The 18,949-nt window shown below is 45.9% G+C and overlaps 1 protein-coding gene across 1 annotated transcript in view; it reads left to right on the forward strand.

Moving 5' to 3' along the window:
* The window catches only part of LOC125946744 (uncharacterized), a 47,528-nt gene that overhangs the window by 2,566 nt on the left and 26,013 nt on the right, over positions 1 to 18,949 (forward strand). Inside the window, exons 2-3 of the mRNA XM_049670642.1 lie at positions 15,518 to 15,583; positions 16,568 to 16,709. Of these exons, the coding sequence (XP_049526599.1) occupies positions 15,518 to 15,583; positions 16,568 to 16,709 (208 nt within the window). The remainder of the gene's footprint in view (positions 1 to 15,517; positions 15,584 to 16,567; positions 16,710 to 18,949) is intronic.

Consider the following 18,949-nt stretch of genomic DNA (forward strand, 5'->3'; position numbering starts at 1 on the left):
CGCTGATGAGCAAGGATGTCTTTGGCATTTAAATTGGTGGAATTTTGTGAGAGATAGTGCGAGTGGTTGAGGTTAGAAGAGGACGCTGTCGCTCGGTTAGTAAACCCTCGAGCTAACGCGTCAGCCTTTTCGTTCACCTGAACACCCGTGTGGCCCGGGTACCAGAGGAGGCGATGACGGTGGTTGAAAGATTTGGGGATTTTCGCGAGGCTAGCCGCAGTCACGTGCGCCTTGAGAAACATGCGACATGTCTCCTGGGAGTCCGTGCCCACGACAGATTCCCTTTGCGAACGTTCAGCGTAAGCGAGTGCGATCGCCACTGCTAATATTTTGGCTGAGCTGGGGGATCCCGCCATGGCCGATGCGGTTATTTGCTGCTGGCAGATCATGTTCGCGACTGCCAGGGCTTACCTCCATTGGCAGCGCTGCCCGGTCGCCTTTGCATAAACAGCGTCTGTGTAGTTCGTGTTGTACCTATGGTTATTGGAGTACCTTGATTGAATGTGTTGTGCGCATGCTTTGCGCCTTTCTTTGTTGTACACGGGATGCATGTTCTTGGGAATTGGGGCGACTGTAATTTGGGATCTCACCGAACGATGGAGATGTTCGGCTTGATCGGTGAGATAAATGGGCTATGCGGGATATTGAGTCCTGCCAATATTGCCCTTCCAGTTTTTGTGCAGCTGAGGCATTCCCTCTGTCGCATCAGAGTTAGCTGGCTCAGTTCGTCGAAAGTACTGTGCACTCGCAAAGATAACATGCGCTCTGTGGATGTTTGAGCAGAGCAGCTTTGAAAGCGGTTCGGATTATTGTGTTTACCTGCCTTTCCTCTTCCCTGTTCAGGGTTTGGTACGGTAAGCCATACGTGATTCAACTAACCATTAAGGCCTTACTAGCCTTAGGATATCGTCTTCTCGCATTCCGGCATTTCGATACGTCACGCGACGTATCATTTGGGCTATGTTGTGGGTTGTGGATTTGAGGGTTTTGAGTGTCTGTACTGCTCTCCCGTCGCTCTGAAGTCACAAACACAGGACTCGCATCATATGTACCTTTTGGACTGATTGGCCCTCAACCACTATGTTAATCTAGATGTTTTGATGCGTGTAGCGTGTGCGGTGTCAATATGAAAAGGTTGTTACTATCGAAATATTATCTATGAGCAGGTTTCAGGTGCCTTGGTTAATTAAATAAAAACATATATTCTATATAGCTGTTTGTGGCCGTTCCGGGACATTTAGAAAAGGTACGTTTCGTGGAGTATTCTTGTAACCAGAAGTTGAGGAGGCAGTCATATACTATAATTACAGCTAAATACCATGTCCGTTAGCCCGGTGTTGTGGTTGGAGGCCGCATAAGGAGCACGTCGCGGAATGCAGCCATATTTCCCATTTCAATTGTGCTCTTCCTTTCGTAATGAAGGGAAAGTTGCTCTCGCTTCTTGTCGGATTTGTTGCTGAATGAACTCGGCTTTCAGCAGCAGGCTCTTAGCACGCGTGTGTACGCGTCATTGGTGTTTGGTGTCGTAAGACAAATACTTTAGATGTCAGTGACGGATGGTGCCTCATGCCTGAATCCATGCTTCACTTGGCGCGTGTTTAGAAAGCGTTGTCGTGAATTGTAACCTTATGACTGAATTGCTGTTTTCTCAAGTAACGGAGACTACATTGCATTAAGAACGATGGGCACTTATCCGACCAAGTAATTAGATTACACTTGTCTGTCAGTGCTCCCTTAAAACAATGATGAATGCTCTAGGAGTACCAACCCAAACGCCTGTGGACAAGCCAAGTATTTCATGTGAGAAACATTTAGAGCGAGTTTTCCGGTATAACTCTGAATGACCACGTTGTCAGGCAAGTTTTGTCTGCACGTCTTTTAATTGTGAATGTGTGGATCCGGTGGCCCGCGATAAGTGGCGCATGTAGACGTCGCCTCCACGAGCAAAAAGGCAAATAACAAACATACCACTACTATGAAAAATATAGCACAAGCTGGATGAAGCAACATGTCGTGAGAGCATTTGTGCTCACAAAGTGACAACTCTCGCCTAAGGCACACCTATTCACTTGATTTTATTGGGTAAGTCGCACCTGCTTGTATTTTATGCGATTTCTATGTGAAATTAGAAAAGCGAGAAAGAAAACGTTCTGCCCCAAAATTAAATCGTTTTTTTCCCGAGCCCTCATATCTACTTTTGAGGGTGTTTTGAGGGTACGATGTCTACCACATTGTCTCCCCGCCTCCCTATGTCAATCTGAAGCATAAAAACCACCACCATTGCAAATATTTCTACTTGGCTCCTCCGCCTTAACTTTGGGTGTCCTGCAAATGTTCATCCCTGTTGCATTGCTTTGGTCTGTCTTACACCAGTGTACGAGTGGCAGATCGCCTTGTTACCGCTGGTTCTACCTGTGTCAGCTTTGTCCTTAAATGATCCAGTTGGGCCTCCTCGCCTTGCCACGACGATGAAAAGACTGCTACATACCGTGAACGGCCCCAAGGTGATGAACTGGCCCCCTACATCTCAGTTATATAATTTTTTTTTCATTTCGATGCCCATCTTCTCGGCCAGCCAACCAACTTCACCTATCGGGTTCACACTGGGGACGCAATCCCCATCCGTTGACGTCCCTATCGTCTGTCGCCTGTCGAGCGAAACATTCAGAGTGCATGTAGTCGCGCGCATGCTGTTCCATTGACAACCGCAAGTAGAGCACTGCACGGGCTCGAGCTTACCCGAAAGCCCGGGCCCAGCCTAAGGACAAAGCTTAAGGACAAAACTGGGCCGGGTACGGCAGGTTTCTTCCGTGGCTCGGGCCGGGCTCGGGCACGGCATGTGCTTTTTGACCCGGGCTTGGCTCGAGTTTTTCGACGCGGGCACGGGCCGGGCTTGGACTTTCTGGTGGTGTGCATGTTCTTGTTTCCCACACCTGCATTCCGTATAGTAGTTTCGAGTAAAATAATGTATAGTAGAGTAATTTAGTTAACCACGAAGGGAGAAGGGAAGCGATTCTACTGAGACATCCTACAGAACGAGCTAGATCAGTTAAGAGATGTTTCACGTGTGGTGTCCATGACAGGTGTTCAGGGAACCAGACTCCTAGGAATTTCTGTGTGTTTACTTGTTTGATCCGTTGGTCGTTGGACATACCTCGGAGATTTCGTTATCCTCCCAAGCTGTTCGAGGGACCTAATTCTGGGAATTAAGTTTCTGCAGGCTAATGGAGCCGTGAATAACTTAAAAAGTCGCTGGTAACGTTTTCGACGGCGCAGACCTTAGCAGGAAGCAGCACTGACGACACGTATGTCAACGCCTTGAGGAGTGTCGACAAGAACATCACGGTGCCGCCAAGGAGCAGCATATTGACCCTCGTAACCTGCGACGCATTCGACGACTATGAAGGTATTGCCGAGCCAAATATCCCGCTGTTGCTCGAAAGACACATCTGCATCGCCCGGGGCCTTGTTCGAATACAGAATAAGTGCTCGCAAGTTCGGTCGACAAACTTCAGCCATAAGTATCAGCACGTCCCTCAAGGTACAGCTGTAGCCCTTCTGAACGACATTGTTGACTTCTCCGACATCGGCACGTTACAAGAGTGACTTCATCGGATGCAACAACTTACGCCAGCCTGCAGTACCCGCGTCCACAATAATGCTGACTTAGCAGATGTACAGAATGATCAGCTGCTGGGCCTAGTGACAGAATTCTCTGGCTGTTTTTCCACAGAATCTAAAGTCCAGTGCACCTCCATTACGCAACACCGGATAGTTACAATGGAGTCGGCGCGGCCTGTTCGTCAGCATCAGTACCGCGTGTCACCTATGGAGCGGGAGGCGATTAACCGTCAAGTTCAAGAAATGCTAAATGATGACGTCATCCAGCCGTCGACAAGTTCGTGGGCGTCGCCTGTCGTACTAGTAAAAAAGAAAGATAACACACTGCGTTGACTACAAACGGCTTAACCGAATCGCCAAACGCGACGTTCACCCCCTGCCACGGATCGATGACGCTTTGGACCGTCTGCGTCATGCTGAGTTCTTCACTTCGTTCTCTCTAAAGTCAGGGTACTGGCAAATCGAAGTGGACGAGCGTGACCGTGAAAAAACCGCCTTGGTGACTCCCGACGGGCTATACGAAATTAAAGTCCTGCCTTTCGGTCACTGTTCTGCTCCTGCTATGTTTCAACGAATGATGGACACTGTACTCGTCGGACTAAAGTGGCAGACGTGTATAGTGTGCCTAGACGACGTTTTTGTGTTTTCCAGTACGTTCGATGAACATCTCACCCGGCTACGAAGTGTCCTTACCGCAATACGCAAGGAAAACCTCACCATGAAGCCTGAAGAATGTTACTTTGGCTTCCAGGAACTCAAGCTTTTAGGACACGTGGTCAGCTTCAAGGAGTATGACCAGACGCAGAAAAGCTTGCTGCCGTTGCCAAGTTTCCTCACCCTAAAGACAAGAAGGCTGTTCCGCGGTTCCTGGGCCTCTGCACTTACTACCGTCGTTTCGTTGAAGGCTTCTCAAGGATTGCTGAACCTCTCAAGAGACTGACGCGAAAAGATGTGCCCTTCGAGCTAGACGAAAGACCAAGAGCTGGCCTTCACCCAATTGCGCAAACGCCTTCAATCCGCTCCAGTGCTGACGCATTTTGATGACACCCCGGCAACTGAAATTTACACAGACGCAATTAACGTAGGACTCGGGGCCATTCTGGTTCAATGACAAGATGGCGTAGAACGTGTAATGGCGTACGCGAGTCGTAGTCTTACAAAAGCAGAAGCTAATTATTCAACCACCGAAAACGAATGTTTACCAGTCGTGTGGGCCATGAGCAAGTTCCGACGTTACTTATACGGCCGGCCATTTCGAGCGATCAGTGACCACCATTCGCTCTGCTGGCTTGCCAATCTACGAGACCCGTCAGGTCGCCTCGCTCGTTGCAGCCTCCGCCTCCAGGAATACGATATAACTGTTGTCTACGGATCGGGCCATAAGCATTGCGACGCTGACTGCTTGTCACATTCTCCTATTCCCTTGACATCCTCCGACTTGGAGCTAGATTCGCCGTTTCTTGTTCTCGTCGACGTGGTGCGCATGGCTCACTTATCAACGTGCAGACTCTGAACTGCTTCCAGCCATCCGATATCTCGAGGGAGCTGACGTTGTTGTCCCGCGCCCACTTTCACAAGGATTGACATCGTACTGCCTGCGGAGCGATGTCCTGTGCAAGAAAAATTTCCAGAACAGCCAAGAAACGTGCCTTCGCGTCGTTCTGATGGCGCTGCGCGAGGAAGTTTTACAGGCGTGTCACGATGATTCCTGCGCCGGCCACTTAGGCTTCGCGAGGACATTAGCGCATACAGCAGAAATACTATTGGCCACACCTATTTTCGTCTGTTCAGGGTTATGTGCGAACGTGCCGTGACTGTCAGAGGCGTAAAGTCCCACGCGTCAAGCCTGCTGGCCTCCTTGAGCCTTTGGATACACCTCCGGCGCCGTTCCAGCAAGAGGGAATGGACCTTCTGGGTCCGTTCCCCGCGTCTTCCTTGCAAAAGGAGTGGACAATCGCGGCAACGGATTATTCAACTCGCTATGCGGAGACAAAAGCTGTGCCGCGGGGAACTGCTGCTGAAGTCGCCAGCTTCTTCGTCCGCAACATCCTGCTTCGTCACGGTGCAACCGCTGTGCTCATTACTGACAGCGCGTTTACAGCGGCGTTTACAGCGGAGTTATTGCAACAAGTCGTCACGCTGACGCACACCGACCACCGAAGGACCACAGCCTATCATCCCCAGACTAACGGCTTAACAGAGCGCCTGAACAGAACATTTCCCGACATGCTATCCCTGTACGTTGATGTGGAACACAAAACATGGGATGAAATTTTGCCATACGTGACGTTTGCTTACAGTACCGCTGTGTAGGAGACCACCGAGTTTACACCATTCAAGCTCGTTTACGGACGTCGCGTTACAAACCCCTTAGACGCCATGCTCCCGGTAGACCACGGAACCACAAGGAATGACACTACCGAAGAGTTCGTGGAGAAAGCAGAGGAAGCTCACCAGCTTGCTCGGAATCGCGTCCGCACCCAGCAGAATACCGACGCCTGCCGTTACAACCGGACCCGACGGAACGTCCGGTACTCACCAGGCGTCGGCGTGTGGGTGTGGACACCTATCCGACACCGTAGGCTCTCGGATAAATTGTTGCGCCGCTATTTCGGCCCCTACGAAGTTGTACGCCCCCTCAGTGAGGTGAAATACGAGATGGTGCCTCATAGCTCTGATCCTGGTTCGAACCGACGCCATCCCCGTGCTGAAGTCGTCCACGTAGTACGGATGAAGCCGTACTACGCACGCGGGGGATATGCAACCCTCACAAACCGCTTCAGCATTGCGTACGTTCCTTTATGTTTTTTTTTATATTTTCGTGTTGGCACTCTTGCCCATAGTGCTCACCCACTGCCCTTGAAGCGACCGGGTCCGTCGATTTTGAGAGAGGAGCAATGAGGCGAAATAGGTTGGAACGTCGGGACACTGGCCCCTTGAGGCGAGAACGACGAAGTTCGTGGTTGCGCGCGTGCTCTCTGAGGTCCAGCCATTGCTAAAGGTTGGCGTGTTTTTTTTTGCCTATCTGTTGCTGGTCAACTATTCTAGCTGTACTAGCTGGGTGACAATATTATCGCGGATGTGCTTGTTAATAGACCTGAACATAAGAAATGCAGTTTTTTGTGTGTTTAGTTTTAGTTGGTTTTTGTTAGCCAACCTGAAAGTTTAGAGAGGAATAGATTTGCTGAAGATTCTGCTTCATGAATAGTGGATCCTGTGAAGAATAGGCTAGTGTCTCGAGCAAACATTGTAATTTCAGGTGTATATTGAACATTCGTAATATTATTTATATATAGAAGCAAAAGAACGGGACCTGATATGGATCCCTGAGGAACTCCTTTTATTACGCTTAAGTAATGGGGCTCTTCATCGACTGTGCCAACAAATTGATATCTTGATGATAAGTAGCTTTTAAGTAAGTGCAGGACAACACCATGAATTCCATAGAGGCTTAATTTCAGCAATAGGATATGATGGTGAACTGAATCTAAAGTTTTACGCAAATCAAGGAAGACACCTAAAGTGAACAATTTATTTTCAATATTTTATATTAAGTGGTTTCTAACACTTATTAGAGCCTCTCCCGTAGTTTTTTTTTTCGAAAACCATATTGATATGACGATAATATGCTGTTTGTCGACAGATTTCGTGAGACGCTTACTTATGCATTTTTCAAAAATTTCGAGAAGACAGGTAGCACGGATTTCGGTCGATAATTTGTTAATTCTGAAGTATTGCCGCCTTTATGGATAGGAGACACTTTTGCCACTTTAAGTTTCCTCGCGGAAGTTCCCACCAGAAACGAAAAATTTATACGATATGCTAACACAGGGCTAAGTATCGATGCAACAGCCTTAACTGGAGCCACTCTTACATCATCGTAACCACTTGAAATGTTGGCCCTTAGTTCTTCTATGTATCTACGGATTCATTCTGGTGATACCTCGTACAAAACGAGAGAATTCACCTGGTTACCTAGTTGACTTTCATATTGCATTGTGTCCTCATCGCTGACAGCCACATTCACGAAGTAATGATTAATTGCATTCGCAAGCTCCCTGCCTTTTAAAATAATATCATTAACTTGTATTTCTTTAGGTGTATTGCATGGCACTGTTTTTCCAGTTAAAGAATTAACTTGCATCCATATTTTTGCAGGATTTGACTTTATACGCGAGAAAATTACTTCATAAAAGGCTATTTTTGCTTTTATAGTGTCGCTATTTAACCTGTTGCGAAATTGTCTGAAATCTCGCGATATTGTAAGATCTCTGGTAGCTAGAAATGTGGGAAAAAGTGTGTTTTTTTGCTTGATTCTTTTCAAAAGGTCGCTATTTATCCATGGCTTTCTATTTCTTTCCTTTCTCATTCTGAACTGTTTTAGCGAAAAACCGGAAAGCCTTCCTTCTTATTCATTAGGCTCCTTAATTATATTCTGAAGCAGTAAGGTAAAACCAGATCTAGAACAAGCATCACTACTCATCGGTGCTGTTTTTTCCATTGACAAGGAAAAATATTTTTTTGTCCATTTTGTCCTCCCTTTTTTCACTTGATGAGATCTAAGTCAGCAGTGCTTGTTATGCGGATTACATCAGAAGTTTCATCTTTGCGAGCCGGAATTTTTCCTGCACTCGGCCATACATATTTCCATGTTGCGGATTTATTTTTTGCTATGGCTGCACCAAGGAGCTGCTTGTTCTGTTGTGTCAGGTGCTCGTTAACATAGATGGCACTTTCTGTGCCCTTGTGGGCTAGGTCAGTAGAAACTATCTTCTGTTTCTTTGATTTCGCGAGTAGCGAATTACGTTGTGTGCGTGAAATGAACCGGACAACAATGTTTCGTTCATTATTTTTTTGGCCGTGGTTACCCTGTGGCAGACGGCGATATCAGTATCAAAGATTGACTCGCTTACGAGCTCACCTATCTTTTTAACCACGACAGTTGAGTCAAGCTCCTCGGGTCCACCTTTTATTTCAAGATTGTTACTCCTTTGGTATTGCTCAAGTTCTTCAATTTTCTTTTCAAGCCGTTCTTTCTCGCCCTTTAGGTTTTTTTTTTTGTTCTGGGGAACTAGTGTTTTTATTTAGGCTCTGAGTGCCTTAATGTACGGTTCCTATTTCTTTCACAACATCACATGTATCGCTGCAGAATTTTAAGCTTTCTTTCAGTGACCTTATCTCAGCACGTATTTCCCGTTGAAAATCAGAGATTAGTGTCGAAACATCTTTCTTGTCACCCTTACTCATGATAAGAACTTCAGGCAACAAGTTTCAAAGTAAAGTCAATTATCCGTCAATTAGTCAGCAGTGCAAGAAAGCAAGGAAAGTAGCACGGGGATACGTTTTGCTTACCTGCAAAGGATTGCAGATGTACTTTTAGTCGCCCAATCGCTTCGTGCACTGCTGCCGGAGTGTGCAGGAGACCAGAACCCCAGTGCTCATAATGCCAGCCGTGGATCAGCAGCCAGCCTTCTGCGCCGACTCCGGTTTATCTCCTTCCGGCGATCAAGCGAGCTGTGAAGAGGCGCCAGCTGCCGGAGCACTGCAGGCCATGCGTTGACGAAGAGCGGTTTCACTGTAGATTCCCACCAACGGACACTTGTTAAATTTCCTCGTGCATACCTGGAAAGGAATGCAGATGTACGTTTAGTCGCCCAATCGCTTCGTGCACTGCTGCTGGACTACCACTTCAGCAGCCGCGAATGTGCTATTCTCGGGCTTCTTGTCAACGATGAGGGTTTTTTGCCTGACCACGACAAATTTCACGGTCTGCGAGACAACACCGTGCTGTGGTTTGTTCAGAAAATTAGTAACATCTGTGTTCGTACATCAGTCTATTTGCTTAAAATTATGCTAAAATTGATCAAACTCTCACTGCTTTTCCACAAGTATGTTACCTTGAGATTGGAACAATGCCACGCCACAGCAGTTGCAACACTCATAACAGTACTAAAGACCCTGATTTTGTCGTATGTTGACCCTTCCATACACACCGAGCTCCATAAAGATCCTAGTAGTCAATACATCGACGGAACTTGTGCTTAAATTCAGCGTGATCAAGAGTCTGTTCTCGCGTAAGATAGTCGCCAGCTCTCCATCGCCGAGCGCAACTAATCTATTCCAGAATGCATGTGTCTCATACTGGTTTGGGTGGGACAAAAAATTTCTCCCGTACCTATATGGGCACCATTTCCACGTAATTACAGACCACCACGACCTCTGCTGGTTGCCGTCTTTTAAAAACTCTGCAGAACGCCTTGGTCGTTCGGCGTTGGGTGTATAAGAGTACACCTTATTCATCGTGTACCAATCTAGGCGTGCACATCAGGTCCCGGACTGCTTGTTCCGCCATCTGGTTGCTTATCCGAAGGGAGCAGACATTGACTTCGACCTTTGCCTCACGGCTCTCCCGAATTTCCTTCGCACTGCCGTTCGAACTGCGCCGCGGTACGCCGTTTCAGCTCAGCGGTACCTAATCCTTACCTGCACGTATCCTGTACCCTACTCTTGCCAAGAAAGAAAATTGAAAGCTCGTTTACGATTCCCGGCTACATTATGTACACTTTTTACCTTGTTTACTTTTGCTACTCTGGCGCCATTCCCGTCGAGTGGAGCTTTGGAAAAATATCACTCCGTACCCAAGTGTTCTTACAGTGTTCTAGGATAAGTGACCAATGTCACCTATCAGATAGTTCCCATCAGATCTTCCACGCTATCTGGCATAACATCACCTGACGTGTATCAAAACGGACGTTTATATCCCTGCAATGACATTCGTGATGGTCACGTTAGACGCGCAGCGACGCTGTTTTTTTTTTCGCACGGGTGCGTGAGGTGCAAAAGAGAACGACGACGGCCCCGAAGACGACGAAAATAAACACCGCCTGAATGGGCTCTCTTCAGTCTCCAGCAACATTATGTACCTTTCTAAATATACTTCGTTAAACGACATGAACATAATATTTGGCACGTTTGCTAAGGATTTCCATTGTGTGCACCGTTAAATAGGTGCCGTAATTACTTGACATGAAGAATATAGCAATTCTTATCATAAAAAAAAACTTCGTGAATGGATCATTTATGAAAGGATATACCACTCACGTGCATTACGACTGGAAGATGTATCATAAATTGCGTAATTCTTCTGAGAAATCGTTCAAGGGTGTATTGCGGCTATTTTTGTGCAATGCCGAGTGGTGGAGTTCTCGGTCTAAATAAGCAAGACCGAGGGGATTGCTAATTTAGATTGCTGACTGCGAAGGGTGTCATCCAGTGAGACCCGTACCTAATGTACACCTTCCAGAAGTGCTTGGATTTAAAGTGGATGGAGCATCAATCGGGCCAGCAGCCGAGATAACCAAGGGATGTTTAGAGTATTAGTAAAAAAAAAGCGTGCAAGAAAACGGCTAGGTTCGTTACAGGCATACGCCGCGATACACGGTAGATAGAGACGTTTTGAGGGAAAAAAGAGGGTTTGCAGATATATAAAGATATGCTGGAAGGAAAAGCATGTATAACATACCAGATTCACCGAAGCAGGCTAGGTGACAATTTGTCAACCCTCCGTTGCCAAGGGGATGCCAATAAATCAGCAGCAGAAGCAGTGCCGCAGCATGCATCGGAGTAGCACGTTTTTGCATTTTGAACGCAATTATCAATTCTTAGAACTTAAATGTTACCTTGATTAGGCCGAAATAAATGCACAACACCGTTCTTGCGCGTCTTTTTAAGCAATAATCCGGTTTCTCACGCTGTGTGCTGCCTTAACTACGGTGGACGTCCGCTAGGAGTACGTGCAACGGCCGTGGTAGAGAGCATGGGATCCCGGAAACACTCTTATAACTAGGGCGTCCGCAATGAACCCTAACAGGGTACAGCCAGGAAATTAACCTCCGGGACTTCCAAAGCGAACTGACTTGTTGAGCTTCGCTGTATTTCATGCATCACTTAGTCAGATTGGCAGACATTGGTGAAGGATATTGAAGTGAAAAGTCCTTCATTTCGGTCTAGGTGATCGGTCTCTACAATCTTATGTACCAAAAGCCTGCTTTCTTTACTATTATCGCATATATATTTCGAACCGTTGTATCCGCACTTCCTGCGTTGGCTTTGGTGTGAAAAAGAAAGAAGCCACTACTCGATAGTGCATGTGGTGCCAGCTCCTACGGCCAGTTGTCATGCCACGCACGACGCAAGCGGAGCTAAATTCAACCTTTAGCTTGGCGTTCACAGAGACATACCTTAGCAGCACTTTGTTGATCTGGGCCGGAATGATCGCTTTTGAGAGAGAGCTCATAGGACCATAGTAGGTATAGGCTGTCAAACTGAAACCTATTAACACCTGAATCTTTAAAACTTTCAATCGTTTAGTTCTATTGCGTATATTTAAAACTTGCTCGATTACGGCGACCCCGTGCTCCACGGGTAAGGTCCCGAAATGGCGGTAAGTGAATTAGGAAGAAAGAAGCTCGCCAACCCATTTGACTGTGTCAGTCTTTATGGGAATCAGTTGCCCAGTACATTGAGACAAGCGCACGGAACCTCAATCATGTAGGAGTGCGGCTGGTTCAAGTGGTCGCAGGCAGTCTCGGGCACTATCAGTGGGGCAGGGGGTGGGGTAATTTTTGTACCTTAGTGTCCATACAAGCCCAAAAAAACAAACAGGCTCACTTGAAAAAGAGAGCGAACGCGAAAACAAAATTAGGCCGTTAAACCAATATGGCTGGAACTTTAGCACATTACCTTCACAATCCGCGCAATAAACGCATTTTTGTAGTAATGTGCTAGAATTCTTTGCCTACCAGGTCACTGCGGCTTGGTCGGCAACGAGATACCTGATGCAGCAGCAAGGACCGCTATTTTTACAGGCGTCGAAGTGAAAATTCCTTACTCGCGGAGCAATGTAAACTATTTGTTAACCACGCGCATACGAGATTGCACACACAATACTGGGCTCAACCAGACCATCGGTACAGTCGCCTCATGGAAACAGACTTTGAGAGGACTTTTCACCTCCCACCTAAAGTCAAACGATGTCAAGCAAGCGTGCTTCACCGGATTCACCTGGGCGTCGTCTTCAGTCGACACTATGCACATCTGATTGCCGCATGGATAGCCCGAACTTCGAACGCTGACAAGCGTCGGAGACTCTCCAACATCTGTTTTGCAACTGCCCTCTACGCGTCACAGCAGAAGATGCTGGCTTCGATGCTAGCAGGCATTGGAAGACAAACATTGTCCAAAAGTACTATTTTATCCGCCATGTGTGACTGTACTATAGCATCAATAGCATCAAGGGCTGCCCTAGGCTACTTCAAGACCACCGGACTAAACACAAGGCTTTAAGGATACCACTGTGTTAGTGTATATACGTATGCATCCCTTCTTCCTGTCCTCATCATCATCTTCCATCACTGTTTTTTGTCCCGTTTCCTTTTTCCCCTGTGCAGAGTAGCAGACCAGAGCATGCTCACTCAGGCCGACCCCTCTGCCTTTCAAATAAATTCTCTCCCTCTTTCTCTTGGGTACTTGCCCCCCTTCGGGGCGCCATGCATATATCCGTTGCATATTTCTGTGTAACCTCTTCCTATCCTATCCTAAAGACTTATCAAAACTATTTGAGGCCACATTGGGTAACTAGTTATGTTATACTGGGAATGTGCCGCTCTCCAACGGCAAAAAAAATGTCCCTGATGTTTCTGCGATGCTGCGCGGAATCGAACCGATGTGACTAAGGTTTCTCAATTACAGCAGCCCGGCGCATTCGAAGGCTGCGCTACAAATGCGTCGGGTATGTGCCGCCTACAGTGAACACTTATCATTTCATTTCATTTTTATTTGGGACAAATTACAAGCAAATGAAGGGAGCCAAGGTAAAAGCTGTTTATTGGCAGCTTCAGTGGTCGCTGGCCCATTTTACATATTAGCAGACTAGTGGCAAAGAACACTTTCAGAAATGAAAAGCAGTAATTGTAGAAATAAAGTAGAAATAAAGGGAGTAATTACACTTTGTTACACTGTGAATACACGTCGTTTCACTGTACCACGGTGATTTAAATGTTAGTTTACGCAATACAGATGAGCTCCGTTGGTGTCAAGGTATTGATGTCCATGCCGGCTTCTAGAAATCTAAGAATTTAGTAGCCGTGGCAAGGTGTTTGCGACCGTTGGATGGTCGTAATTTGTTCTCAAAAAAGGGATGAGCCACTTTTCATGGATGCACGTGTCATATGTGGGTGTATTCACTTTGAAGTTTTCTATATTTGTTATTAAGTTGCTTCTTTTACCACAAAGTAGTAGGTGGGTAGGAGAGTTTGCTTGTGGAAATAATGACTTTTCGTTATGTTGTACTTGGTGAAAAGACCTTCAGTGTGCGAGTTATACGGCACGTTTGTAATAGCGCGTATTATTTTTTTGCATCAGTAGTATTTCAGAGAAATTAGAAGCTCATGTTGGGCCCATACCTGATGGCAATAGTTTACATGCGAGGCAAACAGTGCTTTATTAATGATCAATTTAGCTGACTTTCGTAAGAGGTCACGATTTCGATGTAGTATACCTGTTATGCGGCTTAGGTTCTGGAGTATAAAGCCCACGTGAGTGTCTCACTGAAATGTGTCGGTAAAGTATACGCCACGTACTTTTACAGAGTCAACAACCTCCATATTCTCTGAGTTGTAAAATACCTTGTGGGTCAATGGAGTACGCGTACCTCTTGTTTTAAAGATGACTGCTTGTGTTTTATTGGAGCTTACTTTTAACAAGTTGTCCTGGTCCAATTTTGAGAGATGGGTTAAGAGACTGGTCGCTGCACCAATGAGGCCTGCATAAGAGTTGGTTGATAAAAAAACACTTGTATCATCTGTGTAGTTTATGAATATTATTTCTCGGTGGATAAGAACTATGTCGTTTGTGTACATGTTAAACAGAAAAGAACTAAAGACACCTCCCTGAGGCACACCTGTCTGTATTTGTGGTGTAGATGATATGCTAATGTTTATAGACACATATTGCTGCCGATTTCTAAAGTAGGATGTCAGTAACTGAAGAAGAAGGCCTTTAACTACAACGCTTCAGCTGGTTGCGTCATGAATGCGCGGGGCTCGTGCCCCTCTGCAATGAACATCTCGCCAACTTTGGTTTAATTTTTGGCACTGGGTTTGCGGCAAGCGAGGGAACAGTCATGAGGTTTCGCAGGTACAGGGATGCAGTGCTTATGGTTTCGGAGGTCACGTTCTCTGACAACATTCTGCAGCGCGCTTTGTGTTTTTCTTCTGCTTTGGCCTCGTGTATTCCCTCGAGAGGTTCTTTCGAAATTCGTATATTTCTCCAATGGACTGGTTGGGGCTTCGTGGAGAACCGCGATTGGTTCGTTTTCGTGTCATTTTTTTTTTCTTACTGCGCGTGTCCTTACGCTTTGTTTGTCGTTGTCATCGTCTTTCAAATCACTGCATTCTGTCTCACGTATTTTCCTTGAGGTACGGTATGTTCTCCACCGAGGAGCGGAACGTGGACACACGGTACGTTCTGGGTGTTTTAATAAAAAAGAAAGTTGGGATATATTCAATCTATATATATCAAAAAAATTGAAAGTGGACTAGGTGGTTAAACTTACTAAAATTTCTGCGCAGCGCTAGAAAAGTACGAGATCGGAGCAAGTACTTCTGAGTTGTAAACATTGCGCTCCGTGTCATGCGCTTGGGTACTGGCTCCAGTTAGGTCGGTTTTGTTTTTCCGCTCACACTTTAAATAAAACTTGCTGGCAGGCTTTTATATACACTATACAAGATTTAGATATAGTACATCTAAGCAATAAACCTCAAAATATAGACATGTAACAAACATTGACCCTCCAAGGTTCACTGCTGCGACACTGAATGCTTCTTCTTGCTCACAGAGATGGAACCTATGTTTCTGCTTTTTGGTGCTGTACTGCTTAACGATGAAACAGCCATATGCCCAGGTAAGTGCAGCGTACAGGTCAATTATACCTAAACTTATTACCTGAAGCATTCGCAAAACACAGGATGTCTGCTTGCACTAATCGCTGAACTTCGCGCAATGACTTTCTGCCGTTCCTTAAAATGCTTATTCTTCTTGGCCGGGCATGTGGCTTCATCTGGTACATAGAATACTGTGCTAAAAAGAACAGTATTGCAGCAGTCACACTTCGTTGTACCACTATCAAATCAGCTTTACGATGTCACACGTTTCAAATATAGAGATAGCGCTCTTGTTCTCCTATTGCAAAAGCAAAACGAGGAAATGTTGCCTCTCATGATACCTGACCCTTTCTCAGTATAACAGTGCACAAGAAATAAAACGTAATATATCGTTTTATGCCCACAGCAGACTGTATAGAGTGTACCTCTATCAGAACACAAGGAAGTGATTATATTGGTTGGCCCTTTACTGAACAGTTTTGAGAGCGTGAAATCTTGCATTCGGTAATAATCTTGCTGCAAACTTGCGTTTGTCGGCAAACTTGCGTTTGCCGACATCTAATAATCTAAAGTACGGCAATAGCGCATGACAAAGAGAGACAACAGCTTTATAGCAGCTCAAGTACGTCCAGAACTACATGGTGAAAACCAATGCAGCTTCAACAAAATTCCAAGTAAAAATATCATTGCAAATCTAGATGTATTGATTGACGCTATACCAATGGAACTTCACACTTAGTCTGCTTCAGACATTCCTTCAACATTTCAGTGTGGTCTTTAAATGAAGAGGTCTGAATATTTTGATTCATGTATAACTTACGCATTTCCTATGGGGTCAGTGTGCCTGATCACAAACGCTAGAATCGAAGTGCAGCTCTTGCGCATTTATAAGATGCAATGATACCAATTGCTCGGCACGTTATTTTGAAACATCTGAAATAGTAGCAGTCTATTAAATAAATTTTATATTCGCAAAGTTTTAACGTGTTCTTGGTTTACTCCAGGGTGGTGGGACACACTCCAGTGAAGAAGACATTTGCACGCCTAAATCTAAGTTTTGCCCAAATGGTACGAAACCTGTCTGCCTAATTGTCGAGACACCCGCAAGCTTGACAACAATGCAAGTTAATATAAAAGAAAAGTGTGGCAAGTATATTTTTATAATATTCCTAACATATGTCACATTTCAGTGCCGTCATTAGAAATGTCAAATATTTGCAACTCAGTGGCACACGGTTGTCTTTAAAACTTGCGCAATCAACATGTTATTGGGCATCTTCGGGGCAAGCACGGTCGCACTTGCCAGCGATACTTCCCAGCACAGCTAGTAGTAACTTTTTCTTCGTCATGACCGAGTAAAATCAAACAGCTTCTGGCCACCTGTGAAGGGCCCCGTTCCTTTCACGTTATATGGGTGAAAAAATTTATGTAGGGTTGGTTCCACAAGATCGTGTCCGCGTGTAGAAAAGTCACGTGACCTAGCGGGAGAGAAGAGGAAAGAAAGAGTTCAACCCTGTGGGAATGCTGTGAGAGGATGCAGATGAAAAGGAAAACAAGGCGGGGGGGGGGAGATTACATAAGTCGCGCCGTCCGATACTCGCGTTGGAGAGGAAGAGCGTGAGGCGCGCCAACCAATGGCGGTGTACGAAAAGTTCGGTCAACGGAGAAGTGGGGTGTGAGAGGAGTTTCTTTAGCGTTCGTTGTATATACCGAACTTTGGTCAAGGACTCTTGTCTGGGAACGTCGTAGAAAAGCGTGAGGAGCGCGCTAGGAACGCCGTTGCCCGTGGACGCCGAGGGAGTTTTTTCAGAGCCGGGCATTGTAAAGGCAACGTCTAAGTGCTAAAAAATACCCCATTGTGCTACTCGGAGCCGGCCCCGAAGCCTCTTTCGCGAGTAGGTAGCGAAGGGTTCGGCTTAGCATTTTGTAGCCAAATTCAACATAACAAATCCCCAATACGGCTAAACCCCAACATAACAAATCCTATCAGAGCGCCAGTTTCGCTGTATTTCCCTTTTCACAGGGTGGAAGGGCACTGACTTTTTTTCGGCATATTAATGCATCTTTAAGGCATCCATGTCACTTTTACGCGGAAAGATTTCGCGGTTTTGTGACGTCGTCTGACAGACAGGCGAAGTGGGCGTTGCTCGAAAACATTTTGACCAGTCACGGAAGCCTAGCGGTGACGAAGGCGTAAAATAGGAAAGAAATGCTTTTGACGCGAGAGTCCAAATTACCCATTGTTCTGTCGTCTGTAGCAGCGGAACGGCACCTAGGCTGATATTGGCAATGGCGGCGAGTCCACGCCATGAGCGCGCCTCGACGGAGCATGGCGGGTAAATGGGCAATACCTGCTGACGCAGTAGCGCGTCAGGTGTTGAGTGAGGACTGAGAGCATTGCCATGACGCCACGTCACCCTCGTTCCCGGTCTCGAAAGCCTGTGCTATCCGCGCGTTCCTTGTCCGCGCAAGCTCTCGCCCGCGTTCGAACTCCGCCTCGGCAAAGCCAACTCAAAATGCACCAAGTGTCTCAATGGTATCGCTTGCCCGCAAGGCGTTCATAACTGGAAGAACACCTCAGTGACGTTCAATGGGGCATTTATACCTTCGAATTTATTTTATTCGGTCTAATTATACACAATCAGTGCACACACGTCATGTCAGCTGGGGATGGTTTCGTGGTTTTGGTCAAGCCGTATGGGAGACAGGCAAAGTGGGGATGGTCCGAAATATTTTTGACCGATTGTGGCGAGCTGATTGCAGAAATAAAGTAGAAACGGTATGCAATAGCTCTATATTATGGCACCCCTTATCTGCAGACGCCTGATGAAGCTGCTCGCTGATGGTAGAGATGAAAATGACTACGTGATCGAGTTACAAGAGGCAATAGTTCATCCATGTCATCATGCTTCCCACAACTGCCTGTAATACCAATTGCAAAAAGCATACTTTAAATGGCACAACCATAAAATATAAATGCTAGGCAATGTCATGAGCGTAGCGTAGTGAATGGCGGTTTTCATGGGAGCTTATATGGAACTGTGCTGAAAACATCATATATGATTAGCCATGCATACAAAAAGCCAAAAGCTTTCACAAATCAATTAGCCTACTGAAGTAAATATGTTTTATGAATATGTTTAATATGGATAAAGTCATTTTGGTACGATTAGATTTTATTATGTAGCACTGAAAAGCACAGGGACGGAATTTTCTTTCGAAAAAGCCTCTTACACTAAGAGTGCGACTCAAGTGGCTGGGCACTTACGTGACTGTAGCATTTAAGAGCGCGAGAAAAACGAAGGTCGGACAAAACGAGAACAAAAGGAAGTACCGTAAATAGAAAGACTAACTTATGTCTAAAGAAAAATATTGGGAACTCTGAC

This window comes from Dermacentor silvarum, chromosome 7, assembly GCF_013339745.2.
Source record: "Dermacentor silvarum isolate Dsil-2018 chromosome 7, BIME_Dsil_1.4, whole genome shotgun sequence".
Lineage (NCBI taxonomy): Eukaryota > Metazoa > Arthropoda > Arachnida > Ixodida > Ixodidae > Dermacentor > Dermacentor silvarum.